The sequence below is a fragment of the Anser cygnoides genome, chromosome 1 (assembly GCF_040182565.1).
Source record: "Anser cygnoides isolate HZ-2024a breed goose chromosome 1, Taihu_goose_T2T_genome, whole genome shotgun sequence".
NCBI lineage: Eukaryota > Metazoa > Chordata > Aves > Anseriformes > Anatidae > Anser > Anser cygnoides.
In genome coordinates, this window is record NC_089873.1 from 7433074 (window position 1) to 7457240 (window position 24167).

The following is a 24167-nucleotide window of genomic DNA, read 5'->3' on the forward strand; positions in this document are numbered from 1 at the left end:
TGAGAAAAAGGCCCCGTTAAATTAGGGGCTGTGGAAATACATAGGGTGAAATTCAGGTTTCCCCTGAAGTCAGCAGGAATTTTGCTGCTGCACAAAGTGATGCAAGGGCTGCATCCCGTGATCATTTTGCTATTGATTTCAGGCAGACCGGATTTCACCCAGAGGGAGAGGCAGCCCGTGCCTTCAGCAGTCTGCTGTCTAGACAAGCAAGGGGAGAGAGAATTGGAGCGATTTTTTTTTTTTTTTTGGGGGTGGGAATCGTACAGCAAATAAAGCAGGAAATGGTTTTCAGATGTCCTGAGCTCTATTCCAGTGTCTATTCACCAGCTCATGCTAATCCTCAAGATTAATTCTTCATGCCACCAAAAAAGAAGAAGAAGAAAAAAGCTTGGTTTGAAAAAAAAAAAAAGTGTTAATTTAAGTTCTAGGGTTGCCACAAGCCTCAACAATGTACTCTGTCAGCAAACACACTTGGCTTTCACAAGTGCCTGCCCATTGCTCCTTAGCAGCGCATGTACTTGGGGCAACTGAGAAACTCCCTTGGCAATTAAGCAACAACAGCTCTTTAGCAATTTAACCAGATTTGTAGCTCCCTCTCCTTTCTAGAAAAATAAATAAAGGGGAAAGTAGCAATTTCAGGATGCTTTGAATCGCCTGGGTTCCATCTGAATTTCCAGACAGCTGCCCTGGCTTGCGGAAATGCAGACAAGGGTGGGCAGAGCGGGGATCTAGCAGCCCAGGCAGCTCTGGGCTGTCCTGGAGACCAGCTGGGACATCGCCTGTGCCTGCCTTGGCTCAGCATCGTGCTTTGCACCGTCTGAGATGTTCAAATAGGCTGGTGAACTCCACTTGTCACGCCAGCGAGTTCAGGATCAGACATTTAGTAGTGATAGGACAAGTGGTAACGGCTTTAAAGTAAAAAAGGGTAGGTTTAGATTAGATATTAGGAGGAAATTCTTCACTGTAAGGGCGGTGAGGCCCTGGCCCAGGCTGCCCAGAGGAGCTGTGGCTGCTCCATCCCTGGCAGTGCCCAAGGCCAGGCTGGATGGGGCTTTGGGCAGCCTGGGCTGGGGGGAGGTGTCCCTGCCCATGGCAGGGGGTGGCACTGGGGCGGCTTTGAGGTCCCTTCCAACCCAAACCATCCTGGGATTTTATGATTTATAAGGAGACTATCTCACCTCGGTTTTTGTCACGTAGCAGTCTGGCATTCAGTCTACACTTTTGCATCTACTTTGCTTGGTCCATTTTTCCTTCCACATGTCTCAAGTAGCTATGAGTGAGATAAGTAGCACTGGGGACTATCCAAACTTATCCTAGACTTCTTTCAGTGTACACAAAAGTATCAAAACCTTTCTTGCCCCCTTGCTTTATATACTCATAAAGTATATAGTTTCATAAAGTTTATCTCCGGTATATTTTAATATTCAGTAGGCTTTTTCTCTAGATAAATCTTATAAATATTTTTAATATACATATATATATATATATTTTTTTTTTTCCCTCTAGGTAAAAGGCAGCTTGAGCAGTGTATGAGGCACACACAAACCTACTAGCAGCCTGGCTACTGAAAAGCTGTACCAATGCCATGGTGCAGATTTGCACTCCCAGCTAATCAATGCATACGTCTCTGCTGACAGCAAGTCTGCCCAGCCTGGGACGGTGCTGCACAAAGATGCTGCCCAGGATCGGGGTGAGGATGGCCCCATTAATGGGGTCAGGTATATGGGCTGGCTGCCCGTGTTCTCAGCAGGCTGTGTAAGTGGGGCAGGCGGTGTGATGGGGGCTCCCTCTGTCTTCTCTGCTGGGATGTGGTCACCCAGAGCTCCTGTGGGATCCCTGCGTTGTGTCCTGTTCAGCACAGACATGTATCTTAGCAAGGCCTGGGTTTTAGAGGACAGTTGCTCTGGGCTTTCAGAAAAGCAGCCCCACCAGAAGATTCTCAGCCTGGGAAAAAGTCAGCATTTTCTGCTGCATCCCTCTTCTTGAAATCCAGTCTTTTTCCTACTTACTACTTTTTTTTTCTTTCTTTTTTTTTTTTTTTTTTGGTGGCCTGAACTCCCATTATGTTTCTTTTAAGGGGAATCAGAAAGGCTGAAATTAACCATGAAGGCCATAGCATGCACGGGGCTTGAAACTAGACACACTCCCCCTTTCCTAGCCACATTTATCCATGTAGGTCAGAGTGTGAAACACTTGTCAGAGCAAGGAAAAGCTACTCTAAGCCTGGCATCTTATCCTGAACCTGTCCATCTGCATTTGTGCCACCAAAGCAGCAGCCACCAGTGGCTGGCGGCGCTACACACTGGTTCCAACCAAGACCGATTTGTTGACAAAGGACTTACTGCCTGCATCGATGTTTATTCAACAGGAAGGTCTGGGTTTGCCAAACACGTACAATGAGGTGTTGAGAAACCACGGTGCACAAAACAATAAACAATTTCAAGGTATTTCAAATTTTAAAGACTTGCTCTTTTCATTCTCACTGCCTTTTACCTTGAGAAACTGATTGATACAATCAATACAAAAAGAATATCTGTATGTATGTGTGCATACCAGGTTACACGTGCATGTTACACACATCATGGGTGCGGACAACACTCGTGTTAAGTGTCCACCGAGTTTTGGGTTGAAGAGTTTCATTGCTCTCATCTGCACGGAGCTTAAATCCGAAGCTCCTTCAGGGGAGGAAGGTCACTTAAGTCACTGCCAGGAGCTAACCGCTCACCGTACTCAGTTTCCACTTACAAGCTTTCATCGCTGAGGGCTTCTACGCTGCAGATTGTCACCTAACTCTTTGTTTTCTAGCATTCATGTGTGGCACGTACAGAACAGCAGCAGTGAGCAGTCCCTGGCATCCGCCCGTGAATGCGGTTTATCGGGGAGCCGAGCTCCAATGCTGTTACACCACAAAACGCTTTGCTCTGGAAGCTGTCTTGCTGTCTTCAGCAGAACTATTCATGGAGCACAATCCCATGTAGAACAGAGAAGAGTATGGGCATACAACCCTAGGCATGTAGTAATCCCGACGGTATTCGTGGACCAATTTAGGCAGCTTGCACTGGGATCCCATTCATACATGCCTATGTCTAGCTGGATTTCCTTCACAGTTCAATTTAGAGACACAAAGTAGCTTTTGTTTCATTATCTCCATTGATTTGTTCATTTAGGTATTTACATCAGTGTGTTCATGAATAATGGTGCAAACAGTTTTGGGTGACCTATGGGGCGGCTGAATATTGGAAGCCAGCTCATTTTTCTCTTTTGGTTGTGCTCATCTTGGCAGTTAAACTGGTGTGTCAATAACAAAAGCATCATTGCTTTTAGAAAGAGAAACTCGGTCCATTCATTTAGGTTACAGACTGAGTATGGATTTTGGTGCCCAGTGTTCGCATTGTCATTTGCAAGCAGCAGTTTCTGTTTTCTTTTATCAGGGCTTTCAGAAAAGAGTGGTGCATCAATGAGTACTTTGCCTCCAGGTGGATCTGTTTATGCAGTTTTCCTGGTTAATGTCCAGTTTTCTGAGAAGCGGATCCACATTGATTTGTGTTATGAAGATACTTGGACCAATAAACCAACTCACGCCCCTTCAGTGTCAGACTCACTGAACTGAATGGACACTGAGACAGACCAAATCAACTAACAGAAGCCATAAATGCTATTTTACATTTTCATCAATCACTGCAGAAACAAACGAACAAAAAACCCCACCCATAAGCTCACAGATTTTCTCATTTAAGGTCTTCAGCCTTCAACAGAAATATTTTTGAAAGGGTTGCAAAGCTCAGGGAGATATATGAGTCCCTAGTTCTGGCTCTGCTGCATGGCTGGAGGGTGCAAATAGGTTTTTCCTTCAGTTCCTGGAGATGAGATTATTCCCAAGAAGCCTGGTGCCCTGCTCTCCCTCTTATACTCTTCCCTTGCTGTTCACTGGGCCATAGGATCTTGGGCTGAGTAAGGGCTCTGTCATTCCCTTATCATGTTAGTGCAGTCTCTAACACAACTGTAACACAAACAATTAGGGCCCCAGTCCCTTGCAGTTTTTATCTTTTATATTATGAAGCTGAAGAAGCTTCTCTGCGGGTTCTGCTCTGATGAAGGCAGGACAGGCATCAGCAAAAGGATTGGGACCAGCTTTCGTCTGGGTGGACGGAGAGGGGGAGAAGTGGGACGCAAAAGTTGGTAGTTCTCCACGGAGCAGGTGACGCCTGTCTAAGGACAAGCAAAGGATATGGAAAACCCGTGTGTGGCCCCAAACAGAAGGGGAATCCTGACCACTTTCTCTCCTTGAATGCTGTAAGGGCCGGTGTTAAGGGAGAGAGCAGCTAGTGGAGATTCATACTCAGCTGAAACCGTTTCCCCATTCCTTTTCACCCTTAATCAACCAACGTGTAGATCTGCTGGCTTCCCATGAAGCTTGGCCCCACGTGCTATACAAGGACACCCTTTTGACCTGTGCTCTCCCTCAGTTAATGGCTCACGCCGTAAAGCGTTCCTATGATCACTAAAAAAGGAGGCGTTATTTTTTCCTCCGTAATAGCCTGACAATCTAATTTTAGTCACACTGAGCGCAGTAATGACCCTATATTATCACAAGAAACTATTAAGTCGCCAACGCAAAGGTTGTTCCTATTGATTTTCTTCTCAGGTTGTCATGATAGAGCGCAACTAATGAATGGAAATCCCCAGTCCAAATCATTTCTAAATAAATTACTCTTATAGAGCTTTTACTCTTAAATAGAAGAATTGATTTAATACTTTAGTGGCTTTTCTTCTTCCTAAACTTGCAATTTAGCCAACCCCAGACCACATTTATGAACCCAGCCTGTCCTGTTTTAGCTGCTTATGGGCACCTTTCAAGGAAGGCACATGAAAGCTCAGCAGAACGGTATCAGCAGAGGGAAGGAAACCCCTGAGGGCCTGTGTCACAGAATTAACGGCTTGCTCTTTGCATTTCTGGCCTGTATCAGTTATAAGGCTGCCTTCGGTGCTCTGCAAACACACGATAAGAAACTGTTTTTTCCCTGCTTTTGAAGAAAAGAATTCTTTTTACTTCCATTTCACATTACAGGTTGGGATCTGAGGTGCAGGCAGACCAGTTTACTTTCTGACGGTTACATGGGGCATCCATCTCCAAGACCCAGTCCAACACCCCAGATATCATTATTTTGCTGTGTTCAGTCAAGTAAAGTTGCCTGTTTGTGTCAACTCTGCTCAAAGCTTTTTACAACTGAGGAGGACGTATTACACAAATATTATTTTTGTAAAGGTTACTACCACAGCAGTGAGGAAGCCTCAGTATAAGGTTCAGACTCACAGTGGGGCAGCAGAAAGGCTACAGACCAAGTTTTATATTAGCTGGCATACACCAACCTGCTGCTGGATTGGGCTGGCTAGATTTAATGAGGGTTAAAAAGCCCAAAGCTTTCATTTGGGCTGGCTGAGCATCTGCTAAAATACATCCTGCTCCATCCTGACCACAGGTTGAGAAGGTGACCAAGTGAGAGGATGCCTCAGGCTCTGCCATCCTGTGTGGTCAGTGCGTGTCTGTCTGCATCTGCTGTGCATCTTTGAGCTAGGCCTTGACAGCCGCTGTCAGCCTCTCCTGCTTCTTCCCATTGCTAACCCAGATCCTTGCTCAGGCTGCTCCGTGTTAAACCTGGAGGCCCCTGGAGAGGCCAGACTCTGCCTTGTTGCCGACACCTCCTCATTAGCTTGCCCGGCACTCTCAGGGGAGCCCTGTGCCCACTCTTCTCAGCTGAGAGCTGGGACTTGCTCAGCTGCTATGTGTTTTGCAGTCTGACATGTGTTTCTTGCTTTTCAAGAAAATTTTCATCTCTTAGTCTGCTTTGGCTTCCCTGCACCCCTCAGGCAGCGCCCACTGAGCAACTCACTGTCTCCAATAAGAAATAACATGCTGGTGAAACCATTTTCTCCCCCTGCTTTATAAGTTGTCAGCGTCTCCTGATGCTCCTCCTTTGAGGGCCAGTCTCATTGATGTGTGTTGGGTTGGAGATCTCCTACAAGGCTGAACCTCACAGTGAAATGGGGCAGATTGTGGGCTCTCCTGTGATTCAGGTCCTGCTTCTGCACGTGCCTGACACCGAGCATCCCTTCGCCCTGTGAGCTGTGACCTGAGATGGCCTCAGGCAGGTGCTTGCCAAAGGAACTGTCTCTAGAGGGGCGGTCACTGCTCAGCTCAGTGTGGGTATGCCTGCACAATTATCCAGCAGTCCTTATTACCCGATCCCAAATCATTATTCCAGCAGATAATTTCCATTTCTCTGCCATTTCTGCAGGAGGGTGGAGCTGGCTCATGAGAGCAGTGCTGCTGACTCAGCTGTCCCCAGAACCCATCGCTGGCTTGGCACTCTTGTTTTTTAAGACAAGATAAGCGCGTGGGGCTTCCTTCTGATTCATCTTACAGAAAAACCTACTGTAAACTAGGGTGAGATAGAGTGGATGTAGTTACAGGACACAAACGTTGTGCTGAGGAAAGTGCATCTGCAGAGAGAAAACAGGCAGCTGGAAAAAGAAACAGGGACTGTGCAGGGACTGGGAGGTCACTGTCTAGGACTAATCATAGCATTTGCCAAACATTTAATGTTTACCCGGTGCTAATTTTATACATGCCTTTTAAACAAGGGATATAAATGTCCTATCGTGAGAGAAAAACTCGAGTTTTGCGGTGAACACAGGCCTCTGGGAGCTGGGGTTGAAGGTGAGCAGCCAGCATTGCCTGAGGTGACTGCAGTGGCAGAAGCCCACTCTTTGGTTCAGCTCAGCCGTAAAGCTCTTGTGTGATTCCTGGCAAGGTCGAATCCTTTATTTTTATTTATTTATTTTTTTAATGGAAATTTTATATTTATAAATATTTTTCCTTCATGTTAAATTTGGCAATCCCTTCCTTTCTCATCCTTTCATCTTTCAATTTTTTTTAAGAAATTCTAATCTAGGATCTAAAACATCAGTTATTTATTTATTTATTTATTTATTTTTACTTGAAATAAATGAGCATTACTCTTAAACCTGCTTGAGTGATTAACACTTTAACTGAAAGGTTTTGCCAACCTAACAACATCTTGGAACTAGCGAGTGGATCTTAAGTTCAAGGGAGCTTAAGCTAACATTTTCCCAGTGACACAAACTCTTTGAACATGGGATGAGGAAGGGATTTTTTCTGTCCCTGTACACTTCCAGAAATGCTGAACTCTTTGTGAGAGGCTTCCAGCCTTCTGAAGGAGAGGCTGTACAGGTCAGACTCAGATGTGGGACACGCCTCTGTAGACCTTGATCTAGGACCTTGGGGTACAGAGGTCTTCTACACTGGTCATTTTGGACAACACTCCCCTGGATTTCCTATGATCTAAGAGATGCCTCTAAGGTCTTTGATTCCTTGCACTTACGTTTCATCTGTGAATGCAATTCCAAAGTATTCTTTCTCCTTCAGGTTGAAATGAGATGCCACCAAGTCGAGCAACTCCTTGGCCAAAAGCTTTGGCTGGAAAACAAGAATGAAAGAAAGTGATTAACAAAGAGAAATTTGGGACAGTGATACCGTGCTTCTGGATGGACATGTCGTCCTTGAAGGTACTCCACTGCTGTTGGTTTTATGTTTCCTCTGGTGTTCAAGCTAAATCTTCAAGCAACATTAACTCCTTGAAACAAGCACCAGTTTCTCTTCAAGGTAAATAATATAAAACAGGTGATTCTGACCTCTTTAGAGCTTAAAGTCTCTGCAGACAGAAGACCTGCTTCCTGCCCGTGTCCAGATTTGCCATGACCCGCTCACTCACGCCTCTCTGATAATTTTAGTTGTTAAAGCTTTTTATCAAGGACCTTTGCAAGCACATTTCAAACACCCACTCTCACATGCACAGCACAGATACGTTCTCATAAGACTAATAAAATACGTAGTGCCAAAAGATAGGATGTGACAGGACCAAATGAGGAGTAAACGACAGAACAAAATAGTTTCCCATTCAGCATTGCTTGTCATTTACAGAGAAAGATGCATCCTAAAATGTGGGCGGTTGAAAGGAAAGAAAGGAAAGTAGCACACATTTTCAAAATACCCTTGGTAAGAGCATAAAAGCCAAGCTCAAAGAAACTGCTCACCTCATATATAAAAAGGTGTGTTACTATCACGAGGCAATTCTGCCTTTCCTGCAAAACCTTCTTTGGCTTTTATGTACGAATCTCCACCCGCTCTGCTGAGCTCCTGTGTTTTCTTCTGGGCTAGTGAAGTCTTGGCCATAACAGAGCTCTTGTCCTAGCTCTCACTGGTAGCAAACAGGGGTAAAAAGGATCCAGGTGGGTGCTCCTGTGATCCCACAGACCTCTACTAGCCCCAGACCCCAGAGCTGTAATGGTAATAGCAGCACTGGCACAGCTGGCCCAGAGATCCCTGATGACCTCTCGTAAGGATTTGGTCTACAAATCTCTGTGCTGCAGCCTCGGTGGAAATAAATCCGTCCGCAGGCTTGGCAGCCCCAACAAGTCAGCCAAGCAGCTGAGTCAGAGTTACCCCAGACATGAACCTGTTGTTAAAGGCAGATGAGATGATGATGCTGTGCAGAAAAGGAGTGGTGAGGACCTGAGAACCCTGCTGTCCTAATTGATCGCCCTGTCCTGTAAATACAAACACAGTTTGAGCTGAAAAAAACACCTCATCTGTACTTCCAAACAGATTCACAGGACTCTTAACCTCTCTCCAAAAATGTCCCTAAACCCTACGCTGTTCCAGTACCTGACACAGCAATAGCCTTTCCTAAATGCAGCACTAGCTTAAAGCGGCCCCGGAATACATCTGAGTTGTTGTAAAGGAAGAACAGCCTGGTGGATAATTAATTAGGTGGCGTGCAACAAGTTTCATTGGCATTCCCAAGTCAGACTTCTCTGGCAGGACTCCTGGAGTCTTTGCTATGAGCACACTACCTGCTGCATTACCTTTCACATACCCTTGAGCTAGCACCCAAATGGTGCTCAGAGCTGAGCAGACCAGGCATGGGGCTGTGGTCATGACCCTTGTCCCCTTGGATCCTTTCAATGACCCCAAAAAAGGAGCACACCAGCTATGCTGGTCTCTTTGGAGACTCCAAGCAGGGCAGTGAGCCACCCGCCAGCCTTTCTGGGTATCCTGAGAGGGCAAGGGTGGTGGAAAAGCGTGCCTCAAACACAGCAGCATTTCCCAAGTCTGGAACAAGCACTTGGTGGGGATAGGTTGAGCTTTCAAATTTTGCAAGAGAGCAGAAAAACGCATTTCCCCCCCACAGGCATTGAGTGAGGAGCAGCCTTCAGTCACCTCCCCGGGCAAGGTGGGCAAATGCAACGATCTGCCTCCTTCTCTCTGCTGAGTGAGACCTGGCTGCTGGAAAAGCCCTGGAGAGATGGCTGGCATGGCACAAGTGCCCTCGCCGTGGGGATGTGCCCCAGGGCTACGGTGCCAGATAAGGGAGGATAACCCTTTGCCTGGCAAGACAAAGGAGAGGAACGATAGCTACAGACCCAGCCCTGGAGCGGTGCCAGGTTAGTTACGGGGCCAGCATCCCCAAAGAGGCTTACAGCGGTGAAGTTAAGCCCTGCTAGCCCCCTCCAAGATTACTTGCCACTCCGCTCTTAAGCTCTGCAAGGTTACTGTCCTTTCCTGTAGGATGAGTCCCTTGTCTTAATACAGATGGGCAGTCTGAGTCTTTGGAGTGGGAGTGGAGGAAGGTGCCTTCTCCAGGTAGCAAAGACTCCTCAAGACAAGCCTGCAGAGCAGGGATAAGGGCAGGAAAACCCTACAGGCACCGAGCGAGCTGCAGCCCGTCCCGCTGTCTCCGGAGAGATCCACGCGCTCCAAGTTAGTGGTTAATCTGCTTGCTGCTGGGATCGGCTGAGCAATGACCTCCTTTCATGTCAGCTGCACAGACAAAGAGCTCATTAGCGATGCCTGTGGCAAGTTGTTTTAATTCATTATTAATTTCTGGACTTCATTTTCCAGAGGGATATTCATTTTGCATTAATAAAACTCCTGTCGCAAACACATTGAGGAAGATGGGGACTGGTCTGTGAGAGCAGGGAAATCAATAGGAAGTGGGTGCAGGACCTTCTGCAGCTAATATATCAGGAAACTGCAGGCCAGCTTGTGAATCCCACATGCATAAATCATGAATAACGGGTGGCGTTCAACCACTGAATTGTGTTCTCACTGCTGCAGAGCCGGACCATCATAAAGGGACCTGCCAGGGCACTGCTGCTCCTTGTCTCCTTCCTGGCCATGCCTTCTTGGTGTCCCCCATGTAAATGGCTTCAGGAAAAGCAAAAAGGGGCATGTGTTGAGCTGTAGTTGGCTGGCCTGAGCTTGGGACAGGGTACACCAGCAGAAACCCTGCAGATGGGGGACCAAGGGCTGACCGTGCCTTGCTGGAGGGGTAAGTTGTCAAAGAAATCCTATTTGGCCAGGGATTCCCCTGCTGGTCCTTCTTCCTGAAGGGCCCTCTCTGCAAAAATGCACATAAAGAATGATGTGGGATGGATGGTTTTTATAGAAAAATCCACAGGGTTTGTGGTCCCAGGGGGCTGGGGGAAGAAGAGCCCCCAGAGGAGGAAGGCCTGAGGGACCCGTGCTCCCATGCTCTGCACAGACTGCTTCTGAGGACAGCTCATCTCATCTAAAGCAGGCCCAAAGTCCGTAAGGACTTGGTGGTGGACTCAGCTGAAGATCAGCCTCTCAAATACCTAACCTGACCCAGGCCAAATCCTGCCCCGAGAGGGCAGTGCTGCCATCTGAGGAGGCCCTGGGGGCCGCAGGCCTGGTGGCACGAGCACCACCACAGCTACGGCTGGAGTTCACCTCAGGGGGCCACTGGATTTTCAACCGGTTCAGGCCCTGAAGAACAAACACCTGCCCGTCTCAGTCAGCAAAACCTGAGAAATGCAAGGATTGCTCCGCACCTCCAGCACGTCATTCTGCCAGCCGTTGTGGAAAACGCAGCATAAACGCAAACATTTCAGCATTAAAGATTCAGTATGATTAAAAAGCCGTGTTACTGGGATTCGAGCAGCCCGAGGAACTCCAAAGCCGTGTGTTTCCTCAGAGGAGACATGGGCTGCCCACTTCTGGCCGTGGAGCATGTTTCTCCCTGACAGCTTCCCATTACAATTAGAAATTAGTGAGTTATGGAGCGAGATTATCTACCCACAGCCCAGCAGGGCCATGAATAAAAAACAGATGACATGGTATTAGCAGCTGCTGGTACGTCCCTAGAAATGTGGGCACACACAAAGTATATTTCATTGTTTTATTAACGGCCAAAGAAGCCTGTCTGTTCCCCCCTCCCCCGTTTCATCACTTTTCCCTAATTCTCCGTGGCAGGAGGGTTCTGGGAAATGCACGGTTTCAACATGTGGGCAGACGCACGCCGCCTGCATCCATCCAGCTCAGAGACACGCTGAACTGTGGGAAGCAGGTAACTAGATCATGCTTAGTAATGCCTCGTTTCATTAGATTAAAAAATCCGCTGCCCTCCACTGTCTCCTTCCTGGGGGGACTTGCAGTGAGACACGTAACGGGACCGAGACGCTGCTGCGCCAAGTGCTGCAATGCTAAAAGCTGCTTGCTGTACGGAAAAAACGCATGCTCAGCCTTTATTCCAGTGTTGGGATAAACATCTCAGCTCCTCGTGGCAGTAACAGTGGCATCCCCAAAATCCAGGGAGTTGAAGGCATGCATACGCCAAAGTGTTGCCCTAAAATCCCGGACTTGGTTTCTGGCAGCCTGGAGACAGCTGCCTGTGCAAACCTGGCATTTGCAGTCATCTTCGCTTCAGCTGGAGGGGAAATTGTGTGCCCAAAACATTGCTGTGGTCAGGCGCAGACTCTAGGACTATCTTAACCAGTGGCATTAAGCTGTGACGACGTACTGGTGCAGGCTGGCCCATCAGCACCCTCCAATCCCTCCAGACCCAGGAAGGTCCTCAGGTTTTGGGAAGAGATGGAGCTGACCCCCAGGAACACAAGCCTGGCTGTGCCACAGGGCTCCAAGCCCCACCAGTAAGCCCCAACATACATTATTTATGAGTCCAGATATAGCATATGCTGTCTGGCGGCAGGTTGGTTTCTGCAGGACATGCTGTGAAGTGTGTCTGGTCCAAAACATCCTCTTGAGTCGTGTTGACTCAGTCTGATTTCGCTAACGTCCAAAGGTTGGGCACTCGAAAAACATCTTTAGTGGCTCGAGTTGAAATGTAGGCTGGGGGGTGTGGTGCAGCCCATCCATCGGCTGGACGGGTGAGGTGGAAAAAGGAGCAATTTGCATGAACACGGAGTAATTCCTGCCTGGGCCATGCCCCAAGCAGTACTGGGGCTCATATGCCTCAGGGTGCCACGCTCCATCGCCAGCCAGCAGCAGCTGTCATCTGTCTTGAGCCTTGGGCAGTGCAGTCAGAAGGAAAGAGAAGTGCAAAATGGTGACTCACACACAGTTCTTCCCCTCCGCCACCCCTTATAATTTGCTAATGAAGCAATGTCCAGGTGCCCCCACTGAATTAGATCATCTGCTAAAAACAGCCACAGAGCAATGCTGCAGCACCACAGGGAGAAGGGCAGTGAAGGTGCCCGTGTGGACCCCTTGTGATCCCATTCTGTTTCTCGACGCATAGGTTATTCAGTGCCCAGCAGCCTTATCTGCTTTTGGCCAGCAGCACACGTACACCCCCATGCAAGAGGCAGAGCATCTCCCCGTGATGTGTTACGGACCGTAACTCCCTCCCATCCCTGCCTTCATGTGCCTGAAACTCTGAAATCTCCCATCCAGGGGCCGCCGAACTGTCACCCACTCCCAAGTCTCTTCTTGCCAAATCGGCTCTGCCAACATCCTCTAGTTTAACGCATTCTGTGTACTATGGAGGAAAGAAAAATCCTAAGTCTTTCCATACTAATGTGTAAATACTAAATAACGGTCCTTTCAGCTACTGTCTCATCCAAATACAGCGTGATAACATTGTACAAAATCGCTCAGGCTGAAGGCTTGGGGACTTAGGGGGCTTTGGCTTTGAAATTCCCCTTATGGGATTGACCATCCATTTCTTAACTCCACGTCAATACATGGAGTGCATATAATTAAAACAGGCTGAGATATGGTTACGGGAAAAATTATTCATTGAAATGCAAGATGCCTGGGGAGGGAATGCCTTATTTTTTTATCATGAAACAGCTGAACCCTGTCAGCGTCAGGGGCCGGCGATGGCTGCACCGCTCCTGCTGGCACACGCGGCACCTCTTTCCAGAGTCAGCGGCTGGCTCTCAAGTCTCTTTCCTTCATTTATTCAGGAAAATGAGACAACTTGCCTCTAGCTACCTCCTCGGGAGCGTGGAGGGTGCTGACAGAGCACCACTGACGTTTTTCTTGGAAAGTCAACACCCGCAAGTTGCGGGAATTTAGATTTATTAGGGTCAGAGAGACAAAGACAAAAAAAAATCCCCAAGTTTTTTAAAAAAGCCTGTTTGGTAAAAGGATTAGAAACACCCTACTGACAAGACGCCTTAGAAATATTCACAGATAGCTGCATTTCTGAGTTCAGCTAATACCTGACACTCCATATCTTAAGTTCAAAACCGTTGCTGACAACCTCTAATTCCCCTACATATTAGCAACGAGAATCTGCTTAACTATTTCTGTAGTCAGAGAAAGCGTGAGTTTGCCACATCTGCATGGCAAATTCAGGTCAAAGCCCAAATGAGAAACAGCTAGTTGGAGGAAAAAGACACTCTGGGGTCTGTAGCATCCCTCCTCCTCTTCTCGCCCGACGCAGAGGCAGCTGCACGCTTGCCCCATTCAGCTGGATCCGCGTGGGTGCCCAGTGACCCCGTTCCTCGTCCGTTGCCCACTGTATGGCCCTGCAGCTCCAACAGCGTTTTCAGGTGACTGCATCTGAAAAGACCAGCCAGCTGCTGCTGGTGCTGGGATGGGAAATCTGCCCGTCTTCACAGCCCCATGCTCAGGCCTGTCTCTCATGCGTGACAAAAGCCTCAGTGCTCCCCTCTGCCCCCCTCAGCCCTCTGCCTGCTCCACCTCCTCCTGGCCCTGCTGGAAGCAGGTCCCGTTCCCATGTAGAGCAGAAAGACTAAAGAGATGCGGGTAGAAGAAGGCTGAGCTGAGTTTTGTGGTCTAGCATGCCAGCAGAAAGAGCACACCATCGGGTATTTCTGCCTGGGGTCCCCCCAGAGCCTGGATCTCTGTGCTGTGTATTTTGGGAGTGCTGGCTGGGCACACACCATCCTCACGGAGCATCTCAGCTAGGTCTGATGTCTCAGTGTGCCTCTCATATGCCAGAGAGCTGATCTGTGCACACGCACACAGCACTTCGCACGAGATTTCCACAGGCCTGAGAACTAGAGGCAAGTGGCCCAAATCCTGGAATTCCCCCTTGATAAACTTTCTGGGCAGCAAAGGAGGTTTGTTGTGCAGGGTAATATCCATCACGTGCTTGTCTTGTAGCTAATCCATCCACCGGTTTGGGCGATACATAGACAAATCCCCTTTTATCCGATAGCAGAGAATATTCTCTGTGTGGTGGCTTTGCTACTCGCACCATCTCATTTCAACCCCAAATTCATCCCCTCGCAGGGATGTGACCTCGCACAGAAGCACACTTGTTACGGTCCTCCTCTCCTCCTCCACGCTGCCTTCCCACCTCACGGCCCTTCCTCCTTCCTCCTCGTCTGTGCCCTTGGCTCAGCACTGCAGCTCCCCTCGAGTCCTTTGCAGCTGAATACCGGCCAGGAGCAGAGTGAGAAGGTTTGGCCAAACGCAGAAGGAAACCCAGTCTGCATGGGCAAGCAGTTGGCTCTTTAGGAGGGGGTTGATGGAAAGCGTGGAATTCCTTATGCTAACTGATGTCAAAATTGCTTTTGTAGCACTGCCAAGGTCACTGCTGGCTCGGCCAGTCAGCCATGAAAACATCACTGGAGCAAGTTTAAAAGTTGCCCTGAGTCAATTTGTGCATGCAACTTTTATTATCCTTTATTTAAACTTTCTAGGTTTGTTTTCAGAGGGTTGGAGGAAACGGATCCTTCCCCTACTCTCTCTCTTTGGGTTTCTCCCAAAACCTAGCACAATGTCAAATCTGGTTTGTCCTTTACAAGGCAATCCTGAGGATGAGCCTGGCTGGCTGCTTGCTGTGCTATGTGTTTACTCGAGCAAACGCTGTGTTTTCAGGAGACTACTCTGGACTCCATGGAAGATTCTATAGTTATTGTCGGGGCTGCGTTCTGCGTTCTGGATTAGCCTGGCTTTGATGAAAATCCATCCCAACTTTGACAGTTTTGACTGAGAGTTTCTTTGAGCTTTCAGGGAATATGGAGCAAATTTACGAGGTACAAACTCGGAAGGGCTAGTACAAAAAAAGGTGCCCACTTATGTGAACCCAAACAATCAGCTTTTGAGCAAATTTAGTTCCCACAGAGCAGATAAAAACATTCCCAGCTACGATGGCTAGATTCGCTCGCACAAATCCTTGTCAATGTCTTGAACTCATTAATGATCTATTGAATAGCTTCCCATTTCCTTCTGCATGAAACATCTGTGGGATTTCCAGCTATAAATGAAAAGCGTATGGACAATAGATTCGCAGAGCTGGAGGAAGATACCCACATGCAGGAAGACTTTGCCCTGGTTGGAGACCGGTTTCAGAAAAGGGGAAGACAGAAACATCTGTCACTCAAAACAAAACACTATTTTCAAGGTCACAGTGGCTTAAGCATCTCCCAGTTCACCTATACCCCAGATAACTGGGACTGGGTTTATTTGGCATGCCTATCACCATGATTTAGCAGCCCTGGCTATGTCAGTACCAGGAAACTGAGGAAAGCTTGGACGTGGCTGATCTCCAGCCTGAAGCATCACTTGCACAGCCATCACTTGCCAGTTCTGTTCTCCTAGACAATGCCCAAGCACCATTTGTGGGATAGCTTTGCCCAGGAACCATATCTAGATGTCGGTATGGATCCATCCACCTCATTCTAGAGCAAAAGAATATAGCTAGGTGGATACAAGCCGAGCCCATGAGCCAGTGAGCAAGTTCTTTCTTCATTCACTAGAACTGACAAAATCATTGATTTTCCTCCCCTCTGAGCAAAGTAAGAGAAAGGATGGGCTCAATTTGGCCATCAGTTGTCACAACGAGTTGAACCAACCCAGACTGCACATATTCCTAGAATAGTAAGCTCACGTGGTATCAGGCTCTGTAGCAATGTTTTCCACAGATTACAAGACACAGCACAGACATGCACAGTGCATCCCATCCTTTCTGCCTGTCACCTAACCACAGCCAGCCAGCCCTGCACAATGCTGTCTTAAATCCAGCTGGCAGAGCATGAGGCTTTGTCCCCTTCCCTTGGTTTTGTCCCACAGCGAAGGGCACCCCAAGCTGGCCAAGCAACAGAGATGTGTGTGGGTTGTGTCTGTTCTGCAGCACAAAGGCACCTAACCTGTGGAGGCTGCCACTGGGCCATGCTAGCAGAGACAGTGACTGAATTTTGGATTTCATTGCCATTATCTGAAATCAATTTAAGCAAGCAAAGAATGAAGTGAGAGTAAGCATATCTCATGCTTTTATCACAGAACTGGAGGCTGCAGAGGATATTTCACTTTCCTTTGCGCATGACGTAGAGCAGTGATAGATACAGAGCCCAGATTAGATGGAGCACTCCAACTGGAGATTGTTGCTAAATTAATACAAATTGAAGCAGCTCACGATGTAAATTGCACATGCTGTGGAATTAAGAGGGTTTGTATACAGGGCTTTGGTTCAAACCCTTGTCTAAATGCAGAGGAGAAAAGACATGGATATGGCATTCTTTGCAGCATGCTGGGTTGAAAGTTATATGGCCTAGTTTGAGAAAGCACTTCTGACATGACAAATTTATGCAGATAATCTGTATCATAAATGATTGGCTTAAAGAATTTTGGGTCTTCGCGTGTGCTTGCCTTTCAGTTCCTGGAGATCTGTATAATTTTGCAAAAGGGTAGTCAACGGCTGCAAGAAAATCAATTGTGTGTTAAGCCTCCCAACTGTATCACACGTGGCAAATCAAACTTTGAGCATGAAGCGAGTGTCAGAGCCAACTTTCAGTGGCAGGAATCCATTTCACACTCAGCTGACAACAGGGTTTGATAAGAGCTCGGTCAGTGTGAATAACCAGCTGCCTTCTATATATATTCTGATTTGGGAGCATCTGTTGAAGTTTTATATCACTGAGAGGCTGTTGGTATTCCTTCAAAGTATTAAAGCTACCTTGACAAGGTCAACAACAATTTTTACGGAGGTCAGCATTTTTTATTTTGAAATATTTGATCATAATTCTATCAAACATTAAAGACAGATTTTGGTTGGGGCACATAATGAAATTGGACAGCTCACACAATCCATTTATCTTTTCGACTGTAAACCTCTGAAGCGCTCTAGTTCATCCAGTTTCAAATCAAGTGTAGAAATGTCCATCTCCCTCACCCAGCCTACAGAAATTGGTCCTTGGAAATGTTCTCGGTCTCTTATTGCTGATGTGGAAAAGAAAAAAATAATTTCCCGAGACATATAAGCTTAGCAGCATTCTTACGTTCTATTTGTTTTTAAAAAGTCTCTCCTGAATAAGGATGTTTATTTCCATCATGACTCAAAGTCACTTCTTCATTGCTAAAAGTGTTTGATAAGGTAAGAGAATGCTTATTTTTGTAGCACATTTTCTAAACACATTAAAATCATTTATTAAAAAAGCAGGAAAACCTACAAGACTATCTTATGAATCATGACAAGCTAGTGCAGATTTTAGCAAATCCAATGGCAATTAAAATAAATAAAATCAATGATAACACTAGGTCTGATGTATAGAATTAGATCTTCCCATTTTATCCTGCACACCATTTGTAAGTGCAGAGAGACTAATTAAACTTAAAGAGAGCTAAGTCCTGATGTTCTAGGAGTGGGGAAGGGGGATGCCTTCAGAAGGATAATGGATGCATATTTTTTGTGCATTTATCTCTATCTGTTCTTGTACCTAGGGATGTAGTCATGAGAGCTGACTGCATTGTTAGATTCTGCAAATATACAGCAATATGAGATACCTCCTCTCTAACGAGCTTAGAGTTGAACTGTATCGGTCTTCCTGGATCTTCTCATCAATTTAATCACCTGTGGTATATACAGTTGCCATATTAAGAACATACCATGGTTTTCTGAAGCTTCTGGCTTAAAACATGCCATGAAAATACTGCACATCAGGCAGACAGCTCTTCCCCTAGGAAGGTCAGGAGAGAGAAGCTGAACCTCACTTGCCAGATGTTCGTTGCATTGCTTAATGCCTGGTGGCAAAACTCAGACACTCCAGGGAGCTGACTGGTCAGAGAAAGCAAGAAATGGGATCGCTACATAAATTACTCTAACCTCGGAGCTGGATAAAGGAATGATGCTTTGCATAGGTCCAGCTCTCACAGCACAGTAGCTCAGTGCTTCTCTGCTTACATCCCCACAGATAGTCTGGCCTCTAAATTCCTTTGAATGAGCATGGCCCCTGGGTTCACCCATGTGATGGCTAGGAGCTGCCTGTGACTCTGACGGATTGTGAGGGGGGGGTCTAACACACCTGTCCTGCAAGACAGAAAGTCCTTATGATTCCTCATAAGCCACCAAGGCAGCCTTTACTTCCTGAGCCAGCAGAAGGTGCTGATAAAAGCAAGGATCAAAACCGTAGTGATAAAACCATGGTTATTTCGAGGGGAACTGGGGAAGCCAACAACTTGTCACCTAAAAAAGGACAGAAACCCCCATCCCTTCAGCTACTCGTGTTAAACACAGCCTGCAGTCTTCCCTAATGCATCCATACATTAAGAACCTATAGATGGAGCTAACCACCTGTGCCCTGAGAAGTAGAGTTGTCCTTGCCTAGCATGTCCTGGGACACAGCGAGGACGCTGGCTGGGTCCCCTGGGCAGCAGAAGAGGGATGGGGCCCTTGGTGGAGCAGAGCAAGTTGCAATAGAGAAACCCTGGACACAGGCAAGTCCCGCTTCCATCTCTGGGTGGTCTGAATTTTTTTTATGAACCGTGGGTTTTTAAGACTAAAGCAGTCCCCCGATACTTGAAGAAAGATGCAGTTAATGCTCTTTTTCACCGCTTTAAATGTGCAATGGTACACGTGTGTGTGCTGGGATTGTTGTTAGTCTACTGTGGGGCCTTACTGAACCTAACACATTTCACTTCTGAGGAATTTGGTAGAGAAGAGCCACTATTTACACACGTGCAGACTTGACAGGAGAACATATTGAGTCTGCTGGAATTGAGAAAACATGGGATTTTTCTCCTTTATTTGACACAGATATCAGCACCTCCACTGTGAGAAGCTGTGGGCCTAGGCCTTACTGCCCACCTCAAGGCTTCTCTTGGAAATCTTCCCGCATCCCTTCTGTGCCCCGAGCAAGAGAATACTCCCTCGAATAAAAACCACAGATTAGCCCATTGACCTCCTTCAGTCCATTCTTATCAGTCATTTCTCCTGTGATACCTGAGGAACTATCACAGGGAACACTAAACACAGCACAGCCAAAGCACGGGGACCATCCCGGTGCACATCTCCAGTGGGTCCAACCACTGCCCCCTCCAAGCGGCTCTGCTCCTTACACCCTTGAAGACACAATCTGGTGGTGGACAAGAAGGGGATGAGATTATTTTCTGACATTCGGCTTCATTTCCCGACCGCAGGCTCACCATCGTCACACAGTGACCCCCATAAATAAAGGAGGAGACAACGGAGAGTACTGATAATTGGCCGCAGCTCGAAGGGGAAGCAAGCAAACTAATACTTGCTCACCATAGGAATTAATGGGGGATGAGAAAGGATTATTTCCCCTGATATTTGTGCAAAGAAGTGCTGGTGATAAACCAGGCCCATTAAAAAGGAGGAGGGTAAAATGAGTGACGCTTCCAGACCAGATGAAATAGTCAGCTTCTTTTATTAAAAGCAAAAAAAAAAAAAAACAAAAAATCTGTTTTTCACACAGAAAGAATAAAGAAGAAATAAGATGGAGTGATTAGGAGACAACTCAGGCAGGGCAAAAACTGTTAGTGATGAACTGCGACTGAGGAAATAATTGGAAAATGTAAAAGCATACAAATGTGGATGATGACCCATGTACCGGGGCGATAGCGGAATTAGCCAATAAACGTAATGAACCGTGGAAGGAGAAGCTTGGAGACTTTATAGAGAACTGTGGAAGGGTTTTCTGAGTAGGAGGGGTAGGAAGCAAACAAAGGCAATTTGATTTCTGAAAAGAAGTAATCCCATTGCCGGTAATGTCCCACGGGAAGAGGGAAAGGGAGGACGAGTGTATAATATCGGAAGAGGGAAAGGATCTAGGGCGGGATGCTGATACCAGCTCCACCATTACCCATGCGTGAGGGAAGGAGTGTGTCCAGGCCTGGAGGAAGGGGAATGGCCAGAAATGGTTATACCCACTTGACACCCCATGAGCCTCTGTTTCAGGTAGAGGGAATCCTTGGCTGCCCCGTTTTCTGTCGTCTTCGCAGAAAGAATGTTGAGGAGAGGGTCCATAACTGGCCCTGGTGGTTTTTACCCGCTGATTTGGGACTGGGATTTACTTCCAGTCGTGGTCTGGTTTCTAAGGTGAAATGTCACATGTCTGCCCAGAGGCTTGGTGTCCCCACAGGGGCATTTGGGGCATTTCATATTCAGGAACAATGCAGAGCAGGCTGGTGGCACGGCAGAGAGATCTGCTAGCCATGGGCTGAGTCAGCTGGAGTTGTGGGATGTGGGATACGCTGCCAAAATGAACAGTCAGCTTTAACCCAAGGACAGCATGGCTCTTGGTCCCTTAAAATATTGAAAAGCTTCCTCAGCACTGCAGGGAACGGGAAGATGGCTTCGTGTGGCATTGACCCAAACCCTACACAGCAGCCAGCACTCTCCGTGTGCGAGGACTGTGCCTCCAGCCCCAGCACGTCCCTCCACGAGCAGATCCAGGGAACGATGTCCTTCACCACGGCTGGTGTTGAGGCCACACTTCCCTCGTGGGTAAGACAGGGGCTGTCTGCCCTTGGGGGATGCTGGAGCCCTTTCTCTGCAGAGCACCCCGACACCTGGAGTAAATAAATGGCTTCATCATTGCTAATGCTGAAGAACTGCAGTTTTGGAAAGAGCTGCACTTCATACGCAAGTTTGTGCAGAATAATCGTATTTAATGTGGTCTATGAAAAACTGAGGAAGGTGAATTGGGGCAGAGGGGGGGGTTTGTCTTTCTTTGTAATAAAATAGGATGGAGATCTGGCTCGCAGTGGGGAATTAGCTTTGACTACTGCAGGGTTCTAGTGAAACAGTCCTTCCTGCTTCATTTTCCGTTCTGCAATGATGATGTGATCAATGAGGTGATTTTTATCCCTTGCATTCAAAGCAAGGCATGGACCGAGCAGATGCCTGTGCCTTCAATAAACATTCAGAGCTTCATTTTTTAATTGGTGGGAACCGCGTTTCCATTGATTTTCTTTTCCAAATAACTTAAGCAGTTGGAGATTAAGTGCAAGCTTTAGAAACTGGGTACTGTGCATTCAGCTGAGGAGGAATATCACGTGCCATTAAATCTCACGGTAGCATGCCCTGGTTTTTCACCTCAGGCCTAGACTCCTATCCAACTGACTTCAGTAGGAAAATATTTCTACATATCCCCCCCAAACAAGGTCCCTCTGTGTAAACAGAACTTCCAGACCTGCTCCTTGGTCAGTTCAATGTCTCAGTGGCTGGACTCGGACTAGGTTATTAAGGACTACAGGAAAGACACAATATTTTTAGAAAGACATTTTCCATTCCTCTTGCCATAGGGATCTGGAAAACATTTGCCTGCCCGCCTGCTCTGTCAGGAGGCTCTAAAGATGCAGCTGCAGTTTGTCCTGGGAAGGAGATGCCAGTAGCTCTTCAAAGAGAAAAGAAACTAGCCAGCAAAGATATTTTGCCCTGCAGTGCCTAAATCCACAAAGGGACTTTTACTGGTAGAGAAACATTAAAGAAAAGTGAGCAGAAACCACAGGGTTAAGCCATGGTACTAGGCAGGCAGAAGTTTCAAATACAGACTTGGTCTTAGATGGAAAGTGGTTAAATGAGAGTGAGAAGATATATTATATCCGTATAGTGTAAGCCACTGCTGTTCAGTAGAGACTCATCCATCAATACCAGAAGAGAAGCTGGCCTATGGCTCTTGGCTGGTTTGCCAGAATTTTATTAAATGCACAAGAATGCCAAGTCTGTAATGTCTAAAAGTGAATTTATTTAACAATGAACTCTTTGAAAAGGGAGTCCCAGATGTGTAATTAATAATGAATCAGTGATTTGAAATCTGATCCAAAGCCTACTGAACCTGATAGACAGACTCCCTGACTTCAAGGAGTTTGGGATAAGGCTCTCATTAAGCAAAAGGAAAAAAAAGAAAAATAAAAAGCTGAGCCAGCTAGTTAGTTAAAAGAATATCATAGCCTGGGTTCTGCACTTAACAGAGACATACAATAATCTGCACCGCACATAAATCCCCTCTCTGCTGACAGGGGACTCACACATTTCAGTGTCTGAAGCTGAACTTGAAATCTAGGAGAGAAAACAAAACAAAACAAAAAAAATGCCGCAAGAGAGCCCCCAGAGGAAAACCTCCAGCGGTTTGAAACACAGCTCATTTCCTCTTGGCATGAACTGGGAGATGGCTGTCATACACGTGTCGTTTGGAGGCGGCAGATGCTGCTCCTCCCCGCACCAAGCCCCGTTCCTCTGCTCTCCCACCGGCTGCCATCGGCCGGGGGAGAAAATCACCCCCAAATTCCTGCCAAGCTCAGCGTAGCGTGGTGCCTGGATGGGGACATGCAGCTTGTCTCCCACCAGCGTCCCTTAATTCAATTTGTCAGGGATGCGGGCGGCTCAGCTGAGCCCGATCCCAGCATCGGCCGAATTTTTCAGCAACGCTTTGGGATAGGGGTTGTGGCCGCCCGGGGTCCTCTGTTTTTCGTCTGCCCTTCAATCCGAGCAGAATCGGGGGGTGGAGGAAATGCTGGCTGATGAACAGCTTCGTTGTCCCACATCTTTCTCGAGAGACACACCTATTAAATCGTTCCCTTGAGTCAAATATTTTTAAGTACAGTAACACAGCTCATTTTTTAAATAATCAAATAATAATTAAAAATAATCAGCCCCCCTTTCTGCTGAAGAACCAGTGCATCTGACGTCGAATTTGCTATTTTAATAGCAAAATGTAACCCAATCTAAATGTAAATTCCTGGAGAATCTGCTATCTAATTCTCATTATTTCCACTTGCTTAATGCAATTAGAAACATCTGCCACTGATCAACTGTCCACACAGTGAAAATAAATAATAATTCATGCTATCTGCCTCCATAGTGTTTTTCAGGGAAAGGATTGCAAAGTGCTTTAAAAACATTCTCTAAAGCCCAAGAGCTAGAGCTGTGCAAAATGCTTGTGACAAGCTCTGAATCATACCCAAAGTGCCTGACCGTGAGTCTCTGTATCTCGGAGAGGTTTGCTGAATGATTCAAGAAAATCCTGAAAATATATAAGTGGCTACCCTGGTCTCTGGAAACATTTGGCTCACACATGTCCATCTTCAGGGATATGTGGAGCCCTGTCACATCTCGCCTTCCCTCCCAAAGCCTGGTCCCAAAGCCTTGCCAGCAGCACACAGATATTTGCAGCCACTGAGCCACGGCTTCCGAAGGAGAGGCATGAGGCTGGCAGATGGGGTGTGGACGAAGAGGGAAAGGGCATCAGGATCAATGGGGCTTGAAGGTTGTCCCAGCCATGGTCCCAGTTTGGTTTTGCCCGTGAGAAGAGCAGAGGGAAGCAGTGGAGTGGGGAGCCCTGTCCCCATGAGATGGACCAAGTGAGGAAGGCAGAGTGTGCTGCCTCACCTTTAAAGCTTGTCAGCGCATATTACCTCTCTGTATAAACACTCTGGGCACTCAAAAGGTAGGAAAAATCAAAGAAGTGAAGAAGAGAAGCCTGGAATGGGCCCCAAGAAATGGGCTTGTCCGTCCCCTGCCTGCTACCAAGAGGGATGGGGAAGAAGAGAGGGCAAAGTTTAAATAGAAAGATGTTCTCATTAGGCATCTACTGCTGAAATGTCA

The 24167-nt window shown here is 47.0% G+C and overlaps 1 protein-coding gene across 8 annotated transcripts in view; it reads right to left on the reverse strand.

The window, feature by feature from the left end:
• The window catches only part of FRMD4A (FERM domain containing 4A), a 362715-nt gene that overhangs the window by 90877 nt on the left and 247671 nt on the right, over nucleotides 1–24167 (reverse strand). For all 8 annotated transcript variants that reach the window (XM_048062551.2, XM_048062552.2, XM_048062549.2 and 5 more), the window contains exon 3: nucleotides 7404–7498. In XM_048062551.2, coding sequence (XP_047918508.1) covers nucleotides 7404–7498 — 95 coding nt within the window. The remainder of the gene's footprint in view (nucleotides 1–7403; nucleotides 7499–24167) is intronic.